General features: G+C 41.1%; 1 protein-coding gene across 7 annotated transcripts in view; it reads right to left on the minus strand.

Annotated features, from left to right (window-relative positions):
- Fbxl2 (F-box and leucine rich repeat protein 2) overlaps positions 1-24,827 on the minus strand; it is a 95,331-nt gene that overhangs the window by 10,723 nt on the left and 59,781 nt on the right. For 3 of the 7 annotated variants that reach the window (XM_048794990.1, XM_048794989.1, XM_048794991.1), the window contains 9 exons: positions 20,151-20,219; positions 19,955-20,069; positions 19,565-19,691; positions 19,361-19,435; positions 17,781-17,911; positions 15,692-15,752; positions 14,876-14,920; positions 14,236-14,292; positions 720-932 (listed from right to left, as the gene is read on the minus strand). In XM_048794990.1, the coding sequence (XP_048650947.1) occupies positions 720-932; positions 14,236-14,292; positions 14,876-14,920; positions 15,692-15,752; positions 17,781-17,911; positions 19,361-19,435; positions 19,565-19,691; positions 19,955-20,069; positions 20,151-20,175 (849 nt within the window). In that variant the 5' untranslated portion in view covers positions 20,176-20,219. Of the gene's footprint in view, positions 1-719; positions 933-11,933; positions 11,987-12,133; positions 12,211-14,235; positions 14,293-14,875; positions 14,921-15,691; positions 15,753-17,780; positions 17,912-19,360; positions 19,436-19,564; positions 19,692-19,954; positions 20,070-20,150; positions 20,220-24,827 lie in introns of those variants that run through there. The other 4 variants (XM_048794986.1, XM_015489536.2, XM_048794988.1 and 1 more) reach the window with 3 other exon arrangements.

Raw genomic sequence — 24,827 nt, forward strand, 5'->3', positions numbered from 1 at the left:
GCCCAGGCTGTCCTCAAGCTTGGGATCTTTCCCAGCCTCCTGAGTTGCTAGGATTACAGGTTATGTGTCACCATGCCTGGCCGATGGAGGTGCTATGAGGGTGCTGATCAGACTACATGGAACATCTCCCCCAGACCCACTCAAATTGAACTTCAGAGTGGGATCTAAACAATGGGATTTTGAAGCAGTCTAAGATGACTGACAAATGAGTAAACCAGATAAGTTTGCATAACTATTGGCTTAGGATAGAATGGAGAAAGTGAATGTTGATTTGGGGAGGGAAACCGGAGCTTAAACTCAGGGGCACTCGACCACTGAGTCACATCCCCAGCCCTACTTTGTATTTTATTGAGAGACAGGGTCTCACTGAGTTGCTTAGCGCCTCGCCATTGCTGAAGCTGGTTTTGAACTTGCAATCCTGTCTCAGCCTCATCAGCTGCTGGGATTACAGGCCAGTGCCACTGTGCCCAGCTGGATATTGATTTTTTAAAAAATGATGTTCAGTTTATTAATTGCTGAGATTCATCTCATCGCTACATCTCATTACAGACTATGATAGGTGGAGGGTGGGGCTGGAAACCGAACCCAGGGCCTTGTGCATGCTTGGTAAGCACTCTATCACTGAGCTACCTCCCCAGCTCTGGATATTGATTTTAATGTTTGATTCTGTTGCTCAGAAACGATGTCAGGTTGAGCCCACTCCCCAGCCCCAAGCCTACCCGCATCCGCTTGATGCCTGCTCGAGTGACCTGCTGGCAGTCATACAGCTCAAGGCGCTCCAGGCCACGGCAGTTCTCTAGATGTTCCAGAGCCACATCAGTGATGAGAAGACAGTTGTCCAACTCTAATACCCGCAGCCTCTCATGGCCACTGGTGCTGTTGCTCAGGTGCAGGATCCCATCATCTGTGATGAGCTCACAGTGAGAAAGGCTCTGGAACAGGAAGAAAAAATGTTCATAAGACCCTCTTATTTCAAGACTCAAGGCCTACGTAAAATCAGGGAAAGTTGCTCATGAAATGTCCCAGAATAACTGCTAATGTGGCTTGATTATGTCCCCTAAAAAGCATGTGCTAGAAACTCTATCCCCAATGAAACTGTTGCAAGTAGAGCCTAATCAGAGGGGAGCTATTTAGGCCATGGCGGCTCCACCTCTACTGAGTGAATTGACAAAAAAGATTTAGAAAGGGCTCAGGGCTGCAAAGTCTCTCTTCCTGCCCCACTTTTGTCCCCTGCTACAAGATGACACAACAAAAAGGCTCTACCAGATTCTAGAACTATGGGGAATAAATTTCAATTCATTCTAAGTACCCAGTCCATGATACTGTATAACAGCAGCACAATGCTTTATGAGGCATATGAGGCAGGGTCAAAGGAAATGCTGAGGCCCTTCGTTACGGGGCTTCAGGGTAAAATTTCAAAGTTTACTTCCCTGAGAGCAGTTTATCCAATTCTCCATTTGAGTGGAGGCAGTGGAATAAATGATTCTAATGTTCTTGTTCACTAGAAAATTGTGCAAACAACCATGACTCAGATGGGCATCTTTGAAGGTTGTGAACAAATGGAGCTTGAACAATGTGATCTGGCTTTACTAGCCCCTTGGGCCACAGCTCAAGGTTGCAGAAGGTTACTCAGATTCATTTATATAGCTTAAAGTATCATTTCTGCAATTCTACAAGGGTCTCCTTACTGAGTTTCAGGGACCTGACAGTGTCCCCATGCTTATCAAATTTAATATTTAATTCAACATAAAAATTCTTCAGAAGAAAACAAAAAGTACTGCATTGTTTCCTATTGTTCATTTGTTCCTTCAAATACATGAGTTCCAACTGTGCCAGGCTGTGTGTATGCATTGTTGAAGCCCAGATTGGACAGTTGAAATGAAATCCACATTTAATATTAAATAGAAGCTGAGGTAAGTGCTGGGAGTATATGACTGTGGGATTTGATCTAAGAGACCAGTGAGTTGCTATCTGAAATGCTCAAAAAGATGTCCAGTATCACTACATGCCTACTAGAAGGGCTAAAATAAAAATATTAAAAAAATAAGTGTTGGCAAGGATGTGGAAGAACTGAAGTTCCTGTGTTCAATGGCAATTTGTATATTCTTAACTGAAATGCATGTTAAACAAAATCTGATAATATAGCAATACTGGTTATAATAGCCCCAAACTAGAAACCACTCAAATATTCAACAATAGAAAGGATAAGTAAATCACAATAGGCTCATTCTAGAAAGCAATGAGGATGAATAGCAGGGCACCGTGGCATCTTGACTTGGAAGACTGAGAGGAGAATCAAGTTCAAAGCCATCTCAGCAACTTAGTGTGGCCCTAAACAACTTAGCCAGACCCTGTCTCAAAAAAAGGGTTGGGGATATGGCTCAGTGGTCAAGCACCTCTGGGTTCAATACCCAGTACAAACACACACACACACACACACACACAAGGTACAATGAGTGAACTTCACAAATGTAATATTGAGTAATGAAACCAGACAAAAGTACACATGACTCCACTATGTAATTTCATTAGTAAAATACAAAAACAGGAAAAACCAATACATGCTGTTGGAAGTCACCACCTTTGCGAGATTAGTAACTGGAAGGGAGCAGAATGTGGCTTTCTTGGATCATGGTAATGCTGATCTTTAGTCTGGGTGTGTCCGGTTTATGGAATTGCATTAATCTACACATCAATGATAAGTATACTTTTCTGTATATTTTACTTCAATAAAAGTTAAAATTGAAAAAAATTAGCCACTCTGCCAAATTGTGTGGAAAGGTGGATACAATAGAGAGCAAGTGGGAGGCTATTACATTCTTGGAGGTAAGGAAATGCCCTGTAGTTTGGACCTGAATGAGTTGTGGTGGCAGGGTGGGAAGTTCTGCAAAATGGAAAGAGAACCAAGACATTGACACTGAATATAAGAAACAGGCAGGTGAGTCTAACCTAGAGGGAAGGGAAGCTAGGGGAGAAATTCTGTCAGACAGCGAACCTTGAACCTTGATTCCTTTGTGTGCTCTGTCTTAACCCTATGGGGTATGTTTCCTTTCTCAAGAATCCAATCACACTACACAATTCTATACAAACCAATATCTTGTAATGAATATCTATGCAATCATTGGTTTTTGTCTTTTAGAACTGACTTCTGGATAAAGCCAGAAGACTTCGCTAAAGTTTTTCAGGAGGCCACTTAAGATAGTCAAAATCCTTATTTTTTTATTTACCTACTTATAATAAATTGCAACTAGAAAAAACGTGTGTGTATATATATATTTTTTAGTTTGGAGAAAGAAGACAACTGAGGTAATGTATGGATACTAATCTCTTCATCGCTTTAATACAGAGAAGCTGAAGAACTAAGAAGTTAACATTAGCGTCTAGGACCATGGAGATACTCCTACATTAATTGAAAGACTAATGTACTGGTATATGCAAATATTCATATAAATTTAAAAAACTTGTTTAAGAAAAAAATCAAAGAAGCCCTTAACCTGTTCTCTGAGTCCAAAGGAAAATATGCTGCCAACATTGTTCACAGAGCAAATACACTGCTTATTTTACACAAACTAAGCAACCAATAGTCAAAACTATCTACTTTTGGGCCCCCACTGTGTACGTATTATCTCAATTTATTCTTCGGGCTAACTGTGCAAAGTGTTATTCCCATTTTACAGATAAAGACTTTGCAGCTCAAAGAAGTTGAGACTTGCCAATTACAGCCAGTCAGGGTGGTCTTAAATTTTATCCCTGCCCTGCTGTCTCATCCCTGGCAGATGACAGAGGGGTTAGGCTGTTTTTATTAAGGGCAAACGGAATTATCTATTATTGCACAGAGTTTCTTTAGAACATAAGTTGACCACAGAGGTTATCCCTGTGGAAGGAACATAGTAACTCGAGTTTTTAAATAGGAGTGAGATTTTTCTCTTATATTCTTGGCATTTTAAAAAAATTTTTTTCTTTCGAATTTTGTGATTCTTTTTCTGCATTAGATTCTTTCTCTGTATTATATGAGCATGTAATTTTTGTTCTTTAGCCTGTTAACATGGTGGATTATATGGATTAGTTTTCAAATATTAAACTAGACTTGTATCCTTGAAATATTTCAACTCTGTTGGTCATGTGTATAATTATTTTTAATCTATTGATGAGTTCTATTTACTAATATTTTGTGAGTTCTATTTGCTAATATTTTATTAAGATCATTTGCTCCTATATTTATGAAGAATACCAGTCTGTAGTTTTGGCTTTTGGTGCTGTTTTTGTTTGGTTTTAGTATCAGGGTATTACTGACCTTATGAGTTATGAAATGTTTTCTCATCCGTTTTATAGAAGAGATTGTATGGAATTGGTTTTAATTCCTTATGTTTGGAAGAATTCTCCACTTAAACAATCTGGGATGAACATTTCCTTTTTTTTAATATTTATTTTTTAGTTGTAGTTGGACACAATACCTTTATTTATTTATTTATTTATTTATTTTTATGTGGTGCTGAGGATCCAACTCAGGGCCCCACACATGCTAGGCAAGCACTCTACTGCTGAGCCACAACCACAGCCCTGAACATTTACTTTTTGAGGGTTTTTAAATCAAATTTTATGTCTTCAGCAGTTACAGGGCTATTAAGATTATTTATATATATATCCCAGCCTTCTATTTTATATTGACTTTGTTTTGAATGTCTATTTCACCTACATTGTCAAATTTATACAGTTGTTTCTAGTACAGTTTGAGCATCCCTAACCTGAAATCGGAAATGCTCCAAAATCTGAAACATTTTGAGCATCAGCATGAGGCAATAAATGGAAAATTCCATATTTGACCTCACGTGAGACAGGTCACAGTAAAAAATGCAGGTTCACTAAAAATTTTACCAGGTATATATTAAACAAAATGAATTTTCTATTTAGATTTGAGACCTACCCCCAAAATATTTATTTACTTACATATACACAGACATTCCAAAATTGGAAGAAATGTGAAATCCAAAACACTTTTGGTCCCAAGCATCTCAGATACTGGCTACTTTACCTGCATTCCCTTAATTTTCATTGGATGTCTGCCTTTGGATGTCTGGAGATTTTGTGTGTGTGTGTGTGTGTGTGTGTGGTGTGTGTATATATATTGTGTATGAATATAGACACAATAATATGTAGATGGACACAATGCCTTTATTAATTTTTTATGTGGCACTGAGGATCAGAACCCAATGCCTCATACATGCTAAGCAAGCACTCTACCACTGAGCTACAGTCCCAGCCCCCAAATTTCATTTTGATGTTAGCCATTGTGTCTTCTCTTTATCAGTCTTGCTAGAGGCTGTTTTCCTTTCCAAAGAGTTTTCTGTTTCATGGGTTTCGCTCTGTAGTTTTTTTTTTCAACCTCACTGAATCCTACTATCATTTTTATTATATCCTTCATGTTTTGGTGGTGATTTTTTTTCTTTCTTGATGGGGAAATTTAAAATTACTGATTTTATTTTTTAATTCAATTTTTAATTTTTTCCTTTATACATAATATTGAGGTTCATTTTGATAAAATTATATAAGCATGGAATGTAATTTGCTCCAATATCCTCTTTTTAAATGTAAGCATTTAGTGCCATAAATCTCCCTCTTAGTACTGCTTTAGTTATACCACAATTTTTTTTTTTTAATTTTAATTTGTGTGTGTATGGTGCTGGGGATTGAACCCAGGGCCTTGTGCATGAGAGACAAGCACTCTACCAACTGAGCTATATCTACCAACTGAGCTATATCCCCAGGCCCACAAATTTTAATGTGTTATATTTTCATGTTCATTCAGTTAAACTTATTTTTAAAAATTTTTCCTTGAGACCTCCTCTTTGACCTAGGATTATTTAGAAAATGTTTTGTTTAGTTTCCAAATGTTCAGAAATCTTCCTGTTATCTGTTTTGATTACCATCTTTAGCATTTTCAAGGGTACAGTTCAGCTTTGTTCAGTATATTCAGATGATTGTGCAGTGGATCTCAGAACCTTTTCATCTTGCAAAACTGAAACTCTGTACCCATTAAACAAATCTTCATTTTCCTTCCACCCAGCTCCTGGCAACCACAATTTTACTTAGTTTCTGAGTTTGACTAGATAACTCATGTAATTGAAAGCATATAAGTGAAAAAAGACACTTGTCCTTCTGTGATTGGCTTATTTCACTTAGTGTATGGCCTGGTACATGTTGAAGCATGTATCAGAATTTTGTTTCCTTAAGTCTGAATATTTCATGTATGCATATGTATATACCACATTTTGCTTATCAAATGATGAACACTGGAGCTGCTTCCACCTCTTGGTGGAATAATGCTGCTATGAATATGGGAGTAAGATATCTCTTTAAGGGGGATTTTTAAAATTATTATTTTTAAATTTTAGAAATTTATTTTTAAATTTTTAAAATTTGAGGGGGAAATTTAAAATTACTGAGATTTTATTTTTTAATTCAATTTTTAACTTTTTCCTTTATTCTTTAGAGTTACACATAATATTGGGGTTCATTTTGATTAAATTATATAAGCATGGAATATAATTTGCTCTAATATCCTCTTTTTTAATGTAAGCATTTAGTGCCATAAATCTCCCTCTTAACACTGCTTTAGCTATACCACAATTTAAAAAAAAATTTAATTTGTGTGTGTGTGTGTGTGTATGTGTGTGTGCGCGCGCATGCATGTGGTGCCGGGGATTGAACCCAGGGCCTTGTGCTTGCCTTGCAATTACTTTTAAATCTTCAGCTTATATACCCAGAAGATTGCTGGATCATATAATTCTATTTTTGACCCTTTTGAGGACACACCATACTGGTTTTGATAGTGGCTACTCCCAAGTTATATTCCCATCAGCAGAGGACAAAGGCTACAAATTCTCCACATCCTTCCTTTCTTTTTAAAGAGCTTCCTTTAGCCATTATATCAGGGTAGATCTGGTAACAAAGCTTAGTTTTCCTTCATCTGAGAAATTTTGATTTCCCCTTTTCTGAAGGATATTTCCACTGGAGATAGGATTGGGGTTGAATTCTTTTCTTCCTGCACTTAAAAATGTGGTGCCACTTCTTTGTATATGGTATTTCTCTCTCACTGTTCAAGGTGTTCCTCAGGCTGGGAGTGGAGCTTGGTCATAAAACATTTGTCTGCAATGTACAAGGCCCTTTGTTGAATCCCCAAAACCACCAAAAAAGGTTTTAGTTTTCTGAAGATTGATTATGATGTCTCAATTTGATTTTCTCTGGGCTTTTCCCATTTGGTGTTTGACCAGTTTCTTGAATCTGCAGATATGTGTCTTGCCCGATTTGGCAATTTGCAGCCGTGATTTCATCTCCACATTTTCTTCCTCTTTCTAGAATTGTGATATGAATGCTGTATCTTTGTTACATGACAGCTCTATCATTCCCAGAGGCGTCTACTCCTTCTTTTCCTTGGTCTATTTCTATTGCTCAGGTTGAGTAATTTTCTATTGTTTTATCTTCAAGTTCATGGATTATTTCCTTTGTCTTCTCCATTTTGCTTGAGGGCCATCCATTCAGTTTCATTGTTGTATGTTTCAGTTTTAAAATAGTCATCTACTTCTCTCTTCTATTTTCTATTTTTTTGCTGACACTTTTTTCATTTCTTTCAAATGTGTTCATTTGCTAGATAAAGCATTTTTATGATGGTTGTTTTAAAATTCTTTTTTTACGATTCTGATATTTGCATCATCTTGGTGTTGGTCCCTATTGTCTTTTCTCAGACAAGTTTAGATTTTTTTCATTTTTGGTATGATGAGTGTTTTTTCTTGTATCCAGCATCTTGATTATTATGAGACCAATTGCTGTAGTGCTGGGGATTGAATAAGGCCTCGAGGGCATGGTAGACCCATGCTCTACCTCTGAGCTAGACCCCTATCCTAAATCTCTCTGAACAAGCCACTTGTGATACGGTACCAGTGGTGGAAGGGGCAGTGCTCTCTTGCTGCTGTCAGTAGGACAGCCTCTCCTGATGCCTTATGTGGAAAGTGCTTTGTTACTGATGGGTGGAGGTAGGGGTCATACTCACCTCCAGAAAACTCTCACTCTCTTGGAATGGGAGAGGTGGCTCTCTGACACTAGGCTCCCTATCTGGTCCCCACTAACACCGCTGGTGGGGAGTAGGCAGCTCAAAACCACAGGGCAAAGATGAAAGATTCTGAGCTCCCCAACTTGCCCTCTGCTGGCAGGGTGGGGATGCTGCTCGTTTTTTTCTGTGTCTTTTTTGTTAGTATTTGAAAGTTTTTTGTCTTGGTAGGCTGCCCCTTCCTTGATCCTTTGAGTGGAGGGTTCTTTGTATTTTCTTCCCCCTTCTTTTCTTTTCTGTATCTCTTGGCACTTCTGGGTTGTCAGCCTCTTTAGCATCCAGCCTGAGACATGACAAAAGGAAAACTCAGGGAACTCGCCACCATGCTGCTGCTTAGGAAAGCAGCATCAGCAGATGTCCCCAGCTGGTCTTGCCACCTTCTTTTGATCTTGTAGTCTTTTTGTCTGTGTTATATAGAACGTTCAGGGATAGTACGGCAGCGGAAATAGGAAAAGTCCACCTACCTCATTTTCCCAGAATTAAAAACTTGCATTTATTTTTCCAGCAAGAAACAAAGTACTGCTCCTTTCACAGATCATACTGATGACATTTGAAGAAACTGAGGTTCTGGGCTTAAGTATTAAATAAGCCAGTGGTAGGTAAAGCACAGGGAGCTGGGAACTGTGGTACATTTGAGAGGCTGAGGCGGGAAGATCACTTGAGCTTATGAGTTAGAGACCAGCCTGGGTAAAACAGTGAGACCCCATCTCAAAAAATAGGAGAAAACACTGGGAACATTTTTAAGTGAAGGAGGTTCACTTACAGCAAAAAAAGCTCAGTGATGCGGTTCTCAAGCTTGTTTTCTAACGCCTCCTTCCACTTCCACTAGGCTGCTAGGGGCCTGGTAGGATCAGGAGTGTGCATGGGTGTGAACCTCACCATGGGCAGTGCTTCCTAAGAGAGACCTGGGACAGGGAGGAGTTGAGATCAAATGTAAAAGAGAAATTCAAGCATATTGCTTGTTGGAGCTGCAGCAGGCTGAGGCCTAAGCAATCCAGACATTCTCCTCCCCGGGGGCTCTGAATCTTCCCCTGACACCTTCCAAAGAGAATCATTTCCTCCACCTGTCTCCGAGAGTCTGGTGGCCTACCAGTGATGTTGCAGGCCTGCCTGCCTTGACAAAATTGCCTGAGACTTTGAGTGAGTAAAGGAACTTGGGCTGGGGGTGTGCCAGTCTGAGCAGAGGAATCTCTGACCTTCCCTCTCCTCCAAAGAAGCAGACTTTTTGGTGGAGATATGGCAAGGCTGGGGTAGCTGGCATCCTCTTAAGAAGGACTGTGATTTTTGGAACCTAAGCCCCACAACTCTAGGGGTGACCCTCATCACTCACATACCAGTTACTGTGCTGAGCTCTTGAGACTCGGATTGGTTCGTTTATATCCACTTTGTTCCAAAAGAACATCTGAAGTGGCTTTTCCTCACCAGGCGCTGTGCAAGGTGCTGGTGCTGGGACAGGAGCCTAATCACAATCCCAGGCTTTCCCTGAATCCCTACTGAGGAAAGCTGCCTTTGATTTATAGAAAGAACTTTCAAGATCTAATGCTGAAACTGCAACCATTCAAAAATCAATGCACAGAGCTATGGCCAAAATGCCAATGGATAAAACAATTTCTAAAAATGTTCAGTTAATCCAAGAAGAAAACTGGAAAGGAAGAACTGAGGAATAGAAAACAGAACAACAAACAGTGAAATGAAGAGCTGGGTTTGTGGCTCAGCGGTAGAGCGCTCACCTCGCACGTGCGAGACCCTGGGTTCGATCCTCAGCACCACATACAAAAATAAACAAGTGAAATAAAGGTGTTGTGTCCAACTACAACTAAAAAATAAATATTAAAAAAAAACAGTGAAATGAAGAACACAAATCCAACTCTCTCAATATTATGTTATACATAAATGACTAAACTATTTAAAAAGGTAGAGATCACCAGACTAGACAAAAGCAGGACCCAATGATACAGTGTCTCTTAAGATATTAAAACACATAAAATCCAAAAGAACAGAATTTTAGTCCTTTTTAAAAAGAATTTACACTTAAAAACAGAATTTAAAAAATCCGAAAGAAAAATATACTTTGCAAGTGGAAAGCACAAAAAGGCTGATATATTAATATTACATTAAGCAGACTTTAAGACAGAGTGACAGAGGAATATTTCACAGTGATAAAAAGTCAATTCAACAGAAAGACATATGATCATGGATCTATATGCATCCAAATCTAATCAGGATAAACTAAAGGTCTTAGCCACGGGAGGTACCTGTGTACAGGAGCTGAGGTTTGGCCCCAGCAGCTGGGATAGCACTCACTGGTCTCCACAGATATGTGTGGGAGTAACTGCTATGGAGCTCCGGGAGTGGCCTGATGGTCTTGGGAACTTCAGTATTCCGAGATAGCTATAAGTTCTGAATAAGCCACAGGCTTCAAATTGGGAGCAAAACATGGGCTGGGTCACCTTCACTGTTCTACCACAGAAAAATGGCTCTCCGGATAATTATCAGCCATTCCAAACTCCAAGGATACAATCCAGAGAAGCAGGTCTGACCCCTGCCTCTCGTTCAGCCTTGTCTCCTCTCTAAAGCCCAGCCAGGGCTCTTGTTGGTCCAACAAAGGACACATACTAGTTCCTCTGCGTAAAAGCCTTTAAGCCCTCTTCACCTTACTCTTGCTCATGCTTCAAGGACTGCTCAACAACTGAGAGTAGGATTTAAACAGGATGACAGCTTTGCTAAGAGGGAAGGTGAATCTTGAGGATTAAGGGAGAGATTAAATAATTGACCACAGAATTTAGGCTGAGTCGGGGAGAGGGGACTTCGAATGGGTGAGTGACAATGAAAAGATGAGTCCCATTTAAGTGAAATTATTGCTGCAGTTGGGTTACAGAAGGGGCGACTGGAAAGGAGGAAGACACTGGTCAGGCAGTGGGGCATGAGATAAGAATTCATTCTAGGACTGGGGCTGTAGCATGATGGTACAATGATTGCCTAGTGTGCACAAGGCCCTGGGTTTGATCCCCAGTATCATAAAAACAAAACAAAATACGCATCTGTCTTATAGTGGTATTTTCAAAGTTGTTAAATGTATCCACTTTAAATTGGAGAAAACAGCCATCTAAATGTTAACAAGTCTCACGTTGCTATTGTTTCTTTTAGAGCAGTAAGTAGTGGCTTGATAACAAGATTCTCAAACATGGCCGAGAGCAGGCTGACCACTGGGTAATCTATATGCTTGTCATCCGAAAGGGAGAGTGACTGATATGACTTCTAATGGTTTTGTTTTCTATATAATATCATGGTGTCTTGTTAAATCAGGATGAAATAAAATCTCATAATGAAGAAAGTAATGCATTTCCTTTTTTGGCTGCATTTCTTTTTCTTTAGAATAGTTTCTAGGACCAATGACTTACACAATAAAATGATTTTTGAAAATACTCAAACTAGCTCTGAAAAGGAAACCAGCTCCTCCATAATCAACAGAAACTCCCCGCCACAAACACATATCCTACAACTTTAAAAAAACCAAGAAACAAAGAGGGTCCTTAATTGCCTACAGACAAATTCATGCTTTCTCTAATCTTCTGGGTACTGCTCCCTCATATTCTTTTGAATCTGGGACTCCCCTTGTTTGCAAATGCATATTTGATTTACTGTCAAACACAATCAGGTTTTTGAATATTGTTCCGAATTTTGTGTTAGTGTGAGCATAGGCTCTTCCTCTAGTGAAGATCACAGAGTCACTCCTGGAAGCCCATGGTATATGTACCCACTCGCCTCTCTTGCACATAAAGGAGAACCTGGGAAACCTGAGTGTTGGGAACTGTGCTGAAGTAGTCACCTGGCTTCATTCACACTGGTGGTCACTTTCCTTATTTCTTCCCGCTTGCAGATCTTTAGTAAAAGATAAAAGACACATTTCAAAATTCAAAATGGTGTTTCCCCCAACAGTATTTCCTCTACTGATCTCTGGAGGCTGGGGTGGAACCCGCTGTGGGCCCCTGGCAGCCTGTGCCTGGGTCTGTCATGGTCAGCACTCACTCTCCCTCAGATCCGTGAGTTTCCTTTTGAGTGGAGATTGGGCTGCTCCAGTGGGACCTCCTGTCCCTACACGAGGCCTGCAGAGAAGAGAACTTATTTCACGTTGCACTCAGTCCAAAGGCCCTGCTAGAAGCCGTGCCCGATCCTTCGCATGGTGCCACTACGCCAGGGCAGACTGAGCTGGCTGCATATGCACACTGTGCAACCTGCTGCAGTAGAAACGCACTTCACACAACACATGTGCTCTAACTTGTGCTCAGCTTTGCTTGGGGGTCAACAGAGGAGATCTTAGTACTGTCCTTTACCAAAGTGGGTAGTGCTCCTCAAGTGTCCCTCAAATGTGGATCCTCTGACATTGCAGGTGGTCTCTCCTCATGAGTCATCTTCTTGGTCTCTAACCACTAGAGGAGTGCTTGGCATGGTGGTCCTCAAGAAATGTTTGTAGAGTGAACTGGATGAATAACAGACACCTTTTTCCTTTATCTGTCTTGGCTATTAAAATCTCAAGGCTATGTTAAGATTTCAACTGCAACTGTTTCCTGTTTTTTTGCTAATAATTCTTTATGTTCAAATTTTTTTGATTTTTTATTTGGAGCTTCTGGTTTTATAGTTTTTTTGTTTTGTTTTGTTTTGTTTTTAACCTCTGTTCTGTTTTTGGAAATAGCTTGTATAAAAATAGTGGACAAGATAGAGAAGGTTTTCCATCACCAGAAACCTCCCTGCAGGGGAGAACACCAACTATTTGGAGGACATCCCCTGACAGCGTGGAACCTGCAAACTGCTCCCACAGGTATCTGAAGCCTCCTTGCACTTGTGCCTGAGGGGAAGTGTCCAGAGGGAAAGTAGAAATAAGGAAAGTTGGTGGGAGAGTGACTTAAGGCCAAATGGAGCTTTAATGATGACACAGAATTCAAGCCCTTGAGGAGAGGGCAACTTTCAAAGATGACAGAGGGAAAGCTGGCTTAAGAAAAACTGGATGTGTGCACCTGTGGGCCTCGTAAACACCAGACTGGGGAAAGGCCAAGAGATCTGGGGACTTGGAGCAGCTGTGTAACTGTGGGGCAAGTCCCTTCACCACTCTGAGTCTCAGTTTCTTCACTTATAAAATGGGGCTCTGAATGGTGCCTGCATCATATGGCTGACATTTTGTGGGCACGGTAGACTTCCACTTGGTGGCTTGCTCAGCAATGACTCCTCCCCTTCTCCAGGCTCAGATGGACAGAAGTGAAATGTGAGTGAGATGTCTGCATGGCTAAGAGTGGCAGGTGTTGAGAGCCACAGCCAAAGGGGCCCCAGCAAACTTCCAGCTGCCAGCAAACTTCCAGCTGCCGGCTGATGATTGACTCACAGCGGGCCCAGCAACATCTAGCTGATTGGCTCCTCGGCCCCAGCAACATCTAGCTGATTGGCTCCTCTGCCGTGATGCTCATTGGGCTGTTTCCCTGCCCTTTCAGACCACGGAGCTGCTCATTGGGGGACTTTTTTGGCTCCGCCCATGTGACCCAGCCAATCGGCCTCAAGAGCAGGAGGATTGTGGGAGGTGGAGAGAAGCTTGTGTGGGAGAGAGAGGCTTGTGGAAAGCCGGTGGTGGCAGTTGAGGCTCTGAGGATTTTTCCTGAGAGGCTGTTTTGTTTGGCGCGTGTGGTTCTAAAAATAAAGTTAGTTTCTTTTGACAAGTGGCTTCTGATTGTGCCCAGCCAGACTGTGGCAGGCAGGCACTCATTTTGCATCTTTCAAAAAGTGTAAATACATATCCAAGAAAATGGTCTCATTCCTTTTCCCCCCCAGATGAACAGATGTGAACTACAACAGAAGGATGGTCCCAAACTTGTTGAGGAATGTGACATTTCATCACGCTAACTTTCACCCTGTCTGCCAGATAAACACAAACTTGAGTGAAGTGACCAGGACACGGGTCCCTGCTGGGGTAAAGCAGTAATATCCAGATACCCCGCTTCCCAAGTTAGCCCAGCTGGTAGAGCTTAGAAACTCTAAGCTCTGGAACCATGATGGACAGAGAACCCACAGTGATTTTTGCTGTGATGGGAGGATCCTTTCATTCCCAAGAGGTGAATAATGTCACAAAAACTCAAAAGACTCACCAGGGCTTGTAGCTTAGGACAGTGAATGGAGAGCTGGATGAGCGTGCTGTCGGTTATCTGGAGAGAAACACGCTGTGTCAGTGTAGCTTCTACACCAGAACTTAATACCTAATCCTGGCTTCTCCTGAACATGGAAATCAAAAGGTGCAAAAGAGAATTAAAAACTCATCCAGGCATACTCCGGCTGGAAGCTCCTGTCTTTACCAGCAACCTCCAATCTGCCCACTCCTGGAGATGCACAACTGTAACAGTTTGGTCTCTCTATGGTGTCCTAAAAGGGGCTTAGGGGAAAAAAACAAACAGGGAATGGGCAAGAAGTATTCTCTCTAGAGTCTCCCCATCGCTGGATATATCAGTTTATTTCTCCCTTAAGTTCTGTGAAAAATAAGAGGAGACCTTGTTTTTTTATGTCTGGCAAAAGATGAAGCCATCTTGAATTTCTTTGCTATAACTCTGCCTGATGACTGCAAGTAGCCAAAAGTTTACATATCCCACTGCCATGGCCCTAATGAGTACCCAAGTCCCACTGCCTATACTGGGCAAGAAGGGTTGGGACAACAGGCAGTCTATGTCCCTAGCTGTGTGATGTTACTAGCAGTAACTGAGGAGCAGTCCTCAGGGCTCTTAGGGTTCCACTCACCAGGATGCATTCTTCCAGATCCATCTTCTCCAGGTCATGGCAATTCTGAAAGAGTACACAAGACATGCCCTGCTGTGTAGGAAACACCTGCAACTTACCTGTCCCCCTGAGTATGAATCAAGGTCCTTGTTCTTTTCCATTAAGGGGTATGGTCTGTTCTTAGAGCTACTCAGTGAACCAGCATCTCTGAGCTTGTGCCCTTTGAGTCATAGTCACTTTGAAAATGGAAATAGGGCTGCTCTGGCAGCATTTTCTTCTCTCAACCTGAAAGAGCACTTTCCCAGTGGTTCAGACATTAGCAGGAAAATTTTAATCATAGGCCAGGCTCTGGGAGGACAGGGAATGAGGAGCTCAGTCACACTGGGGAGGTGGGTGGGGTTGATTGTAGGGTAGGAAGAAGAATATATCAGCATCCCCTGAAGGACACTGGCTCCTTGCAACAAGCCCAGAAAGGGCCTCATAGTGACCTTGGTGGTCACTGTGGCAGACAATGTAGAAAATGGAGCAAGCCCAGCCTAGTTAGGGGATGCTGTAGAGAGGCCAACTGGGGTCTGTGTAGGAATGGCATCTCTTACAGGAGAAGAAGCTCCTCTCAGGGCGGCCCCACCTGTTCAAGTGAGAAGGAGGCTTGGGCCCTTTCCAGAATTCTCTCCAGTGTCTTCCTAGATTTCTGGCTAGCTGAAAAAAAATGTAAAACTTACCCCAAGGATTCTACTTGGCTTTGTGCTCGTCTTTTCTGAAGCTAATTTTTGCACACCACACAACCACCCCAGGTCACTTTGAATTACAGTTGTTGTTTAAAAATCTATGCCTTACCCGAGCTAAAAGTGTAAAGCCTGCATCAGTCAAATGGGAGCATCGGGCAGCCTCCAAAATTCTAGGAAGGGGACATGCAGGGGAGAAAAAAAGTACCAAGAGATTAACAATAGAAACATTATGCTCCGCTGCACACTCTTGATGTTGTTCTGTTCTTTGACACTTTGCCTCTGTCAATCATTCTAAGGGTTGTAAAACTCAAAGACTGTCCCAACTGAACAGATGAGGGCCTGCTTGAGGGTTAGGGAGGACCTGTCCAAGGCCCTAAAGTCTCATCCCAAACTCCCGTAGTAAATCCAAGAATCTTCCCCACCACCACATTGTTGGTTTTGAAATAATACTCTAATATTTAGTGACTTATTTTAAAAGTCACTAAATAAAAGACTGGGGTTGTAGCTCAGTGGTACAGCGCTTGCCTAGCATGCATGAGGCACTGGGTCTGATACTCAGCACCACATATAAATAAATAAATAAAATAAAGGTCCATTGACAACTAAAAATATATTTTAAAAATATTGCATTTCATTTAAAAAATAAATAAAATACAATTAAAACGAACTTGTATGTAATAAAATCATATTACAATATATTCATTGAAATTCCAAGTTACAAGAAATTTAAAACAATTATAGGCAATGAAAAACTGAGTTGATTTTTGGTGAGAGACACAGTGGCACATTCCTGTCATCCCAGAGACTTGGGAGGCTGAGGCAGGGGCTGGGGATATAGCTCAGTGGTACAGCACCCCTGGGTTCAATGCCCAGTACCACACACACCTACATACACATAATTCTCAATTACTCATGCTTAATAGGAATGAATGCATGAATAACATTTCTAAGTTAACAATAATTTTAACCTGTTCTCTGACCAGAGTTGTTTTTGGTCTTTTGTTGTTTCTGTGCTGGGGATTGGACCGAGGCCCTAATGCATTTTAAGCGCGTGCTCTGCCACTGAGCTTCATCCTCAGCCCTCTGACTAGTTCTGACCACCCAAATTCCTTCTATGAAGCAGAAATATCAAAATTATCTAGAATCTTTCTTAAAAAAATTTCAGACAAATACAAAATAAATGATTCTTAAAAGTTACATAACTGACATGAGAAATGGATCAGTTTCACTGGCATATAAAACGTTAAAATAATTTTTCTGCCTCTTGTATGCAGGTTAGGGTTGCTAGTTTGAAAGTCAAACCCTAAGTCCAAATTCTATCTTTACTTCTTAATCATCATGTGACCCAGGACAAATTATATGATTTTCCTCTGTATCTGTTTCTCCTCTGCAGAACAAATGAGAATAGTGGTAACTACTCAGAGATGTGTTGAGAATAAGATATCACTCATAAAGACACCTGGCACTGAGTCAGGAACATAACATGAGTGCAAGATTAGCCCTAAGTAGTTTTCATATGCATAGCTGGTAGCAATAATGTGTTGCCTTGAGAATCAGAAAATAAATTATTATTTATTGAAACAGTTGGGTGTGGTGGTGCACACCTGTAATTCCAGCAACTTGGGAGGCTATGACAGGAGAATTACAGATTTGAGACTAGCCTCAGTAATTTAGTGAAACCTTGTCTCAAAAAATAAAAAGGGTAGGGAATGTAGCTCAATGGTAAAGCATTCCTGGGTTCAATCCCCAATGCCAAAACAAAACAAAAATCTCCCATTCTTCCTGCTGGGGAAAATGAAAAATAAGAAGCAATTATGATCTTTTCCCCTCACTGTGTCTACTTAGCAGCAGGTTTAAAGGAGACACTGGGAACATCTGGACCAAGGCTACCACTTTGCTCGCCATCAGATTACTCTGGTGTTTGAAGAGATTAACAGGATGAAGCAAATTGGTGGTGGTGGTTGGAATGCGTGAATTCATCAAGAAACACAATTCAGATTCACTGGTGCTAGCCACTTCACACTCTGCTGGTGCAACCCTCAATGAACTAGGTTACACGCTGCCCCACCTCCGTCCACCCAGCAAAAACACAACTCCTGCCTCCCCTACCACCTGTTCCTCTTGCTCCACGCCTTCCCCTCCTCTTGGTCAGCCCAGGCAATCTCTGAGCTGCAAAGCAGAAAGCATGGCATACTCACTGCAGTCTCGGGCAGTTCAGACCCAGGGCCGTAAGAGATGCGTCGGTGAGGTTGCTGCAACCCGAAAGGCAGAGGGCCTGCAGCCGGTGGCAGCCCCTGCATATCTGCACCACGCCTTCATCCGTGATGCGCTGCAGAAAAGCAGTGCAGGAAGAAGTCAGAGGACATCAGAACTAGACAGGAGCAACTGTTATTTGGTTGTCGGTTACTAGCACTTCCTAACAACTTAAAAAAGGGCAGATATGTATTTGTATTAAAATGTTCTAGCATTACTGATGGAGGGTAAAAACTTTAAATTATATTTCTACCCCCAGGATTCATCAAAATAGATATAGATTAGACTCCCCCCACCCAGGAAAAATTCTTGATTGTAAAACATAAAACTTGCCTAAGTGACATTAATATTTGGTTGAACATCTACAAATTAATGCTTTAGACATTTGCCATATAAATCACATATATACAAACAATATTTCCTCAAATGTTTTAAAGATAACAAATCAGTTATTGAAAAATGCCTTAGAATTTTGTTAGTTTAGCCATAAAGATTCCATATAACATAAATGCTCTAATTCATATAGAAATAAATTGCACATCTATATTGTATCTTGAGCCACGTGCAATTCTACATGCAGGTCAAAGTCTTATTTTGAATAGTCCAGGCCCACAAAGTCAAGACTGGTCCAGAAGATGGTTTGTTTTCTGTCCCACCATCAGGGACTCTAAAGATTTAGTATTCATTCATTAAAGATCAAATGCAAGGGCTTTTGAGAGAGAGAACTCTCTCAGGGCTACATGCCCCTTGAGGAACCCTGTAGCCTGCTGAAAGCACACACTGTACTTCTCAGCATTTATAGTGGCAGTGAAGAAGGGCCAGCAGGTTTGCACAGGCTATGCCCTGATGAAGATGAAATGCTACCTTGCTCTTGCATACGTCATTTATTTTTCTAGGCATTTTCACATCTGCTATTTCATTTTATCTCCTGAAATATTACAGTTGCCATTACCCCCAATTTATAAGTTGAAAAAAAAGACACTGAGTTCTTATGATGAACTATTCAGGTCTAACAACTAGTTAGTGACTAGTTCACAGTATTTCTTTTTCTCTTTTTCTGTACTGGGGATTAACTGAGCCACATCCCCAGCCCTTTTGAGACAGGGTCTTGTTAAGTTGCTTGGAGTTGATAAATTGCTGAGGCTGGCCTCATATTTGCAATTCCCCTGCCTCAGCCTTCCAAACTGCTAGGATTATAAACATTCACCACTGTGCCTGGTTAGTTCATGGCAACTCTGATACTTTACTCAATACTCTATTATTTTTTTTAATCAAGGCTTGATTTATAGTACTTCTAGGGGAGATGTTGGTGGCTCAGTATTGAGGGTGATGCCTTGTTCTTTTATCTCATGGCAAAGTGACAGATCCTACAAAGACACAGGATGAGAAGCCAGAGTGCAGGTCTGGCAATGTGACTATTTGCCAGTCATCTCAGCTGCAAGGGATGCTGTGCAGTGAGGCCTACAACAGATTTCTGGGGGAAAGAACGGAGCAGGGCAGTGTTCGGGAAAGGCATGCTACTTACTGAGCAGGACTGTAAGTTGAGGCTCACAAGCTCATGGCAATAATTCTGAATGTGCTTCAGAGCTTCATCTTCTAACTAAGTGGACACAAAAAACAGAAGAGGGATGAAGTCTTGGTGAGGGAACAAGTGGGACACCAGGGAAAATGCAACAGCAAATTAGTTCCCGATGTGTGAGAAAATCAGCTGCATGAACATTTTTGGTACCTGTGTGCAGCCCCTCAGGAGCAGGGCTTTTAGGCCTTGACAACCCCGTACCAGCGCTTCAATGCCATCCTTTGTGATCTGATCACACCAAGAGAGGTTCAGGTACTCCAGATTTCGGCAGCCCTCACTGAGAGAACAAGAAACAAAAACACCCCTGTGTACTCCTGTAGACAGTTATTACCGACTTTGAATTTAATACATCATCAGCAATTCAGTGAGTGAGACAGCCCCCATAACCTGTCTGAGCCGTCATCTCTTCCCTGCTCTAGTGGGACCATTAGGAAGGCTTCATCAGGAAGATACACCGGAATGTTCACTGTTTGGGTATTTTCTTTTTTAATTTTTTATTGTTTGGGTATTTTCTAGACCACAAACAAAGGGTGTTCTTACCTGATGCCCTTTAAGGAGCTGTTTGTAATAGACACGCAGGAGGTCAGGTCCAGGTGTTTCAGCTTGGAACAGAATCTGCTAAGGCTGTAACACGTGCTGGAAAAGAGCAGATGCACTAAAGATATTTTCAACCATGTTTCTCTCCCTTCATTCACCTGGCAGCCACTTTATCCCTAAACTAATCCTCATTACTTACCTGTCAGTGATTTTTGTGCACCCATTGAGGTTTAAATGTTCAATGTTTCGGCAGTTCTGTGCAAAGGTCCTAAAATGAGAAAATATTGTAAAACTTCCTGCAAGTTGCTGGCCAGCCACTAGAGGGCACAGGTACCATTTCCTTAAAACAGTGCTTCTCAAATTTCAATGCATATGAAACAGCTAAGCCTTTCATCACAGTGCAGATTCTGATGGTAGATGTGGCTCTGTAGTACCAAGAAACTCCCAGTGATGCCACTGCTGCTAGTCTGGGACCATGTAAGAAGCAAACCTCTAGACTGACTTTCTATCCACCAACTTGTCCTTCAACCTTGGTGAGTCATCTGAGAACGGAGGCTTGCTTCTTACTCCTTCTCTTCTATAGAAAAATCAATTTGCAAAAAAGGGGACAATTGTTTCTTGTATTATGTCATGTTATCATTTGGTTAAACTAGGGCCTTTCTGGAAAAATCATCTATGGCCATGGAGAGGTGTCAGTAATTGATACTGGTATAAATCGAGTGATGAAGGGCAACTTCCTCAATGATCTGTGGGCTAGTAACATGTTAACTGCTTAACATATTCAGCAAGGACTGGCTCAGGTCACCTGTGTCTTCTGAAATACAGCTTGAATATGTCTTATAGGATAGAATCCTGACTCTCCCGTGCAGTACCCAAAGGCCTCTAAAACTTGGCCTCAAAGCAGATATTACCTTATCTACTCCTTCTGACCTGCCATGGGGCAACCAAATTGGAGCCTGATGGACTCTCTTGAGATGAGGAGCTGAAAGTCTAGGAAGCTCACAGTGACTACAGTTATCACAGAAGAGTACTATTAGAGTGGAGATCTCCAGGATCTGCAGAGGGCGCTGCTTGAGAATTCAATAGAATATAGATCACCATATGGATACAAGGAAACTAGTCAAGCTGGGGGGCGGGGAGGAAGATTAGCTAACAATATTAAAAAGAACAACAGTCAGAGCTCACCCAGGGTAAGGAACAGTGGTCACTTCCACTAGCCTGGTTAAAAAAAAATGTCATAATCCATGGGGCAATGGATAGAGTACTGAGAAGGATCTTGCTTCAGGAGACTAATTAGACCTAGGCTAAACACTGCTTTGGTCCAACCTAAAAAAAAAAAAAAATCTCTCTTGCAGTGCTGGTGATTGAACCCAGGCCTTGTACACGCCAGGCAAGTGCTCTACCACTGAGCTATACCCCTCAGTTCCAAAACTAACAAATGTTAAGAATAAGACCAAAAAAGAACTATTCCTAAGTGACTGAACTGCATCCCAGAACAAAATTCAAAAGAGTATTAATAGGAGTACAAATATGTCCTGCACCCAAAAAAGTAAAATTTGCAATGTCTGGTACTGAACAAAAAATTGTCAATCTTTTAAAGGAGGAGGAAAATATGTCTACAACAAAGAGAAAATTCATTATATCAAAACTTATTACAAACTGACAGCAGAAATAGCAAAGACATTGAAAGCTATTATAAATGTTTTTACATAGAATTCAGTTCTAAGAAGCTAAAGATTAAATGTTATGCAGAAGCTTGAAAGATATTTTTAAAACCACCCAAATTAAACTTTTAGATATGAAAACCACAAATGGCTGAGATGAGAATTTATTAGATGGGATTAACAGCAGATTGGACATGGTATATGAAATGATTAGTGAACTTGACATAGCAATAGAAACTATCCAAGATAAAACATGGAGAGAAAAGAAGAAAAAGATCAGAGCATAAATGAACTGTAGGACATCTTTAAGCAACTTAATAGACATGAGACTGAAGTTCTTAAAAAAGAGGAGATAGCCAGGCATAGGCCTGTAATCCCAGAGACTCAGGAGAATTATAAGTTTGAGGCCAGTCTCAGCAATTTAGTGAGGCCCTAAGCAACTCAGCAAGACCCTGTCTCAAAATAAAAAATAAAAGAGCTGGAGATGTGGCTTAGTGGTTAAGGCCCCTGGGTTCAATCTCATGAAAATAGAAGGGAGATCAGTGGAGTAGAGGAAGGGGGTAGAAGGAGAAGGAAAATGGAGGAACTACAGAATAAAAATTGAACAAACTATGCTATGTACATACACAACTATACCACAGTGAATTTCACCATTATGTATATCTACATAACACCAATTAGAAAGAACAATAAGTAGAAGGAAGACCAGCAGAGGAAGGGAAACAGAGGATGGGAGGAGTGGAAAGAGGAAGTACTAGGGACTGGAATGGAACAAATTCCATTCCATGCATGTACGTCAAAATGAAACTCACTGCTATATATAGTATAATGCACTAATAAAAATATTTCTAAAAAAGAAGTAGCAAGGTTAGAACATGTGAGGGCAACCTGCAAGTGCAAGGAAAACTGGTGGGGAATTGTGTAAATTCCACCTCTAGTTCAGTCCCTTGCTATCTCTCTATAAATGTCAAATTCCAGTCCCAAATGAGGCAATTCTCCCATTCTGAACTGAGTTTGCCAGCACCTCCAGTCTTGACTGTGTACTTTCCCCATTATAATAAGTTTCTTGCTCTGCTACTCAAATGTGACACATCCTTAAATCTTTTTCTGTAACATGGTCAAGAGCCTGAAAGGTCTGAGACCCACAGATAGTGACAATGGAAAACTGGTCTGTGATGCATAAGGGAATAAAAGTCGCTTTCCATTTAGAACTGACAAGTCAGGAAGCCAGCTGTGGGAAATGGGGTTTTCATATCTAAAATCATATACTATATATATGTATATATTAGTATATGATCAATTATGATATATATACACACAAGTATACTATATTTAGCATGGGGGTTCATGGGAAACTCATGCGTGGGACCCACTGCTGCCCAACCCCTTCAGTGCAGATAGTTGCGACTGACTCTATAGCACCTCCCTGTTGTAGTTGTTTTTATTTGCTTATTACTGCATTTCCACTTCAAGTTTATTTTTATTTTGTGGTTGTTAGTTTGTTTTCTTCTTTCCGAGTACTGCTGGGAATCGAGTTTAGCACCTTAAGGATGTCGAGTGGGTACGTGGCTGCGGAGTGGCATTCCCAACACAGTTGTGAGAAACTGCAACTCAATCTAGACATGTCCTTGACTTTGACTCTCTAGAACCTTGGAAGATACTTCAACTTAAAGATGGGGGAGATAAGCCTCCAGTGGATGATGTGGCCCCAAGAAGGCACAGAGGAGGCCTCAAGTCCCACTCACAGCCATTCACTCCCACAGCAACAGCAGAAAGAAACAATGCAACAGCTGTGGATACTGTACCTATGAGTGACGTCAGCATAGGCTGCTCCCATACCCTCCCGTATCTTTTCAGGCTGCTAGCAAGATTGGATGACTACGCAAAAAAAGTAGAACTCCTATATCCTGCTGCCTACAGCACACCTGCCTGCATTTCTAGAGGGTCTTAATTCTTGGGAGATGTTCAGGGAAGTGGGTTACTTAGGTTCTAACACAGCATGCAAGCCAAAAGCCATAGGAAAACTACAGTAAGAAATAAGAAGTCCATTCAGAATAAAACAACACTACAAAACAAACTAATTTTCTTGGGCACAGTATAAAAATAAGGCTGTTCCCTAATTAGACTTTCACATGAAAATGGAAGTGATTTCCATTTCAATATATGTGTGGATCTCAACATAGAACACCAGAAATATGAAAAAAAAAAACCAAAAAACAAAAAACAAGGCAATGTGACTCCACCAAAAGTTAATAACTCTCTAGTAACTGATTCCGAAGATGCTGGACAAGAATTCAAAAGAATGGTTTTCTAAATGGTCAATAAATGGTTTTTTAAATGATCAATAAATTCAAAGAGGTTACAAACAGTTGAATAAACTAAGGAAAATAATATAGATTATGAAAGAGCAACTTAATAAAGAAATATAGATTCTGAAAAAGAACCAAATAGAAATACTGGAAATGAAAAGCTCAGTAAGTTGAATTATAAACTCAGTGGAAAGCTGCACCAGTAAACTAAATCAAGAAGAAAGAATATCAGGCATTAAAAATAAAGTTGAAGATGGACACAGTGATGGACTCTTGTCATCCCAGCGGCTTGGGAGGCTGAGGCAGGAGGATCACGAGTTCAAAGTCAACCTCAGCAAAAGCGAGGCACTAAGCAACTGAGTGAGACCCTGTCTCTAAATAAATTACAAAAAAATAGGGCTGGGGATGTGGCTCAGTGGCCGAGAACCCCTGGGTTCAATCCTTCAAATCCCCAGTATAAAAAAAAAATAAAAAAATAAAGTTGATGAATTATCACATTGTAATACTAGTAAGGAAAAAATTTAAGAAAGAATGAAAAAAACATACAAGATCTATGGGACGAACGAGGGGGATCGGAAGATGGCGGCGAGGGGAGTGCATTACCCCCGTGTGCTGCTTCACTGTGTGGGAGTAAGACAAGTCAGGACGGCTAAAGGATATCTTGTTAGGAATTTCCAGCAATAGTGGGGTGCTCCGGAACCTGGAGGAAGGATTTCCATCGCACGAGGATCGGCTACGGGGACTCAAACGCGAGAGGTTTGTCGCACGGAGGGTAACTGCTTATTCAGCAAATCGCCCCGCGGCGAAAGTCTGCAGTGTGCGCTGGGATAGAGACGCAGGGTTACAGCGCTGCAGTTTCTGCCAGCCGCGCAAGCACCGTACTCAGGGCTGAATTCTGGGTTC

Source organism: Marmota marmota, unplaced genomic scaffold (assembly GCF_001458135.2).
Source record: "Marmota marmota marmota unplaced genomic scaffold, marMar, whole genome shotgun sequence".
In the NCBI taxonomy this organism is placed as follows: Eukaryota; Metazoa; Chordata; class Mammalia; order Rodentia; family Sciuridae; genus Marmota; species Marmota marmota.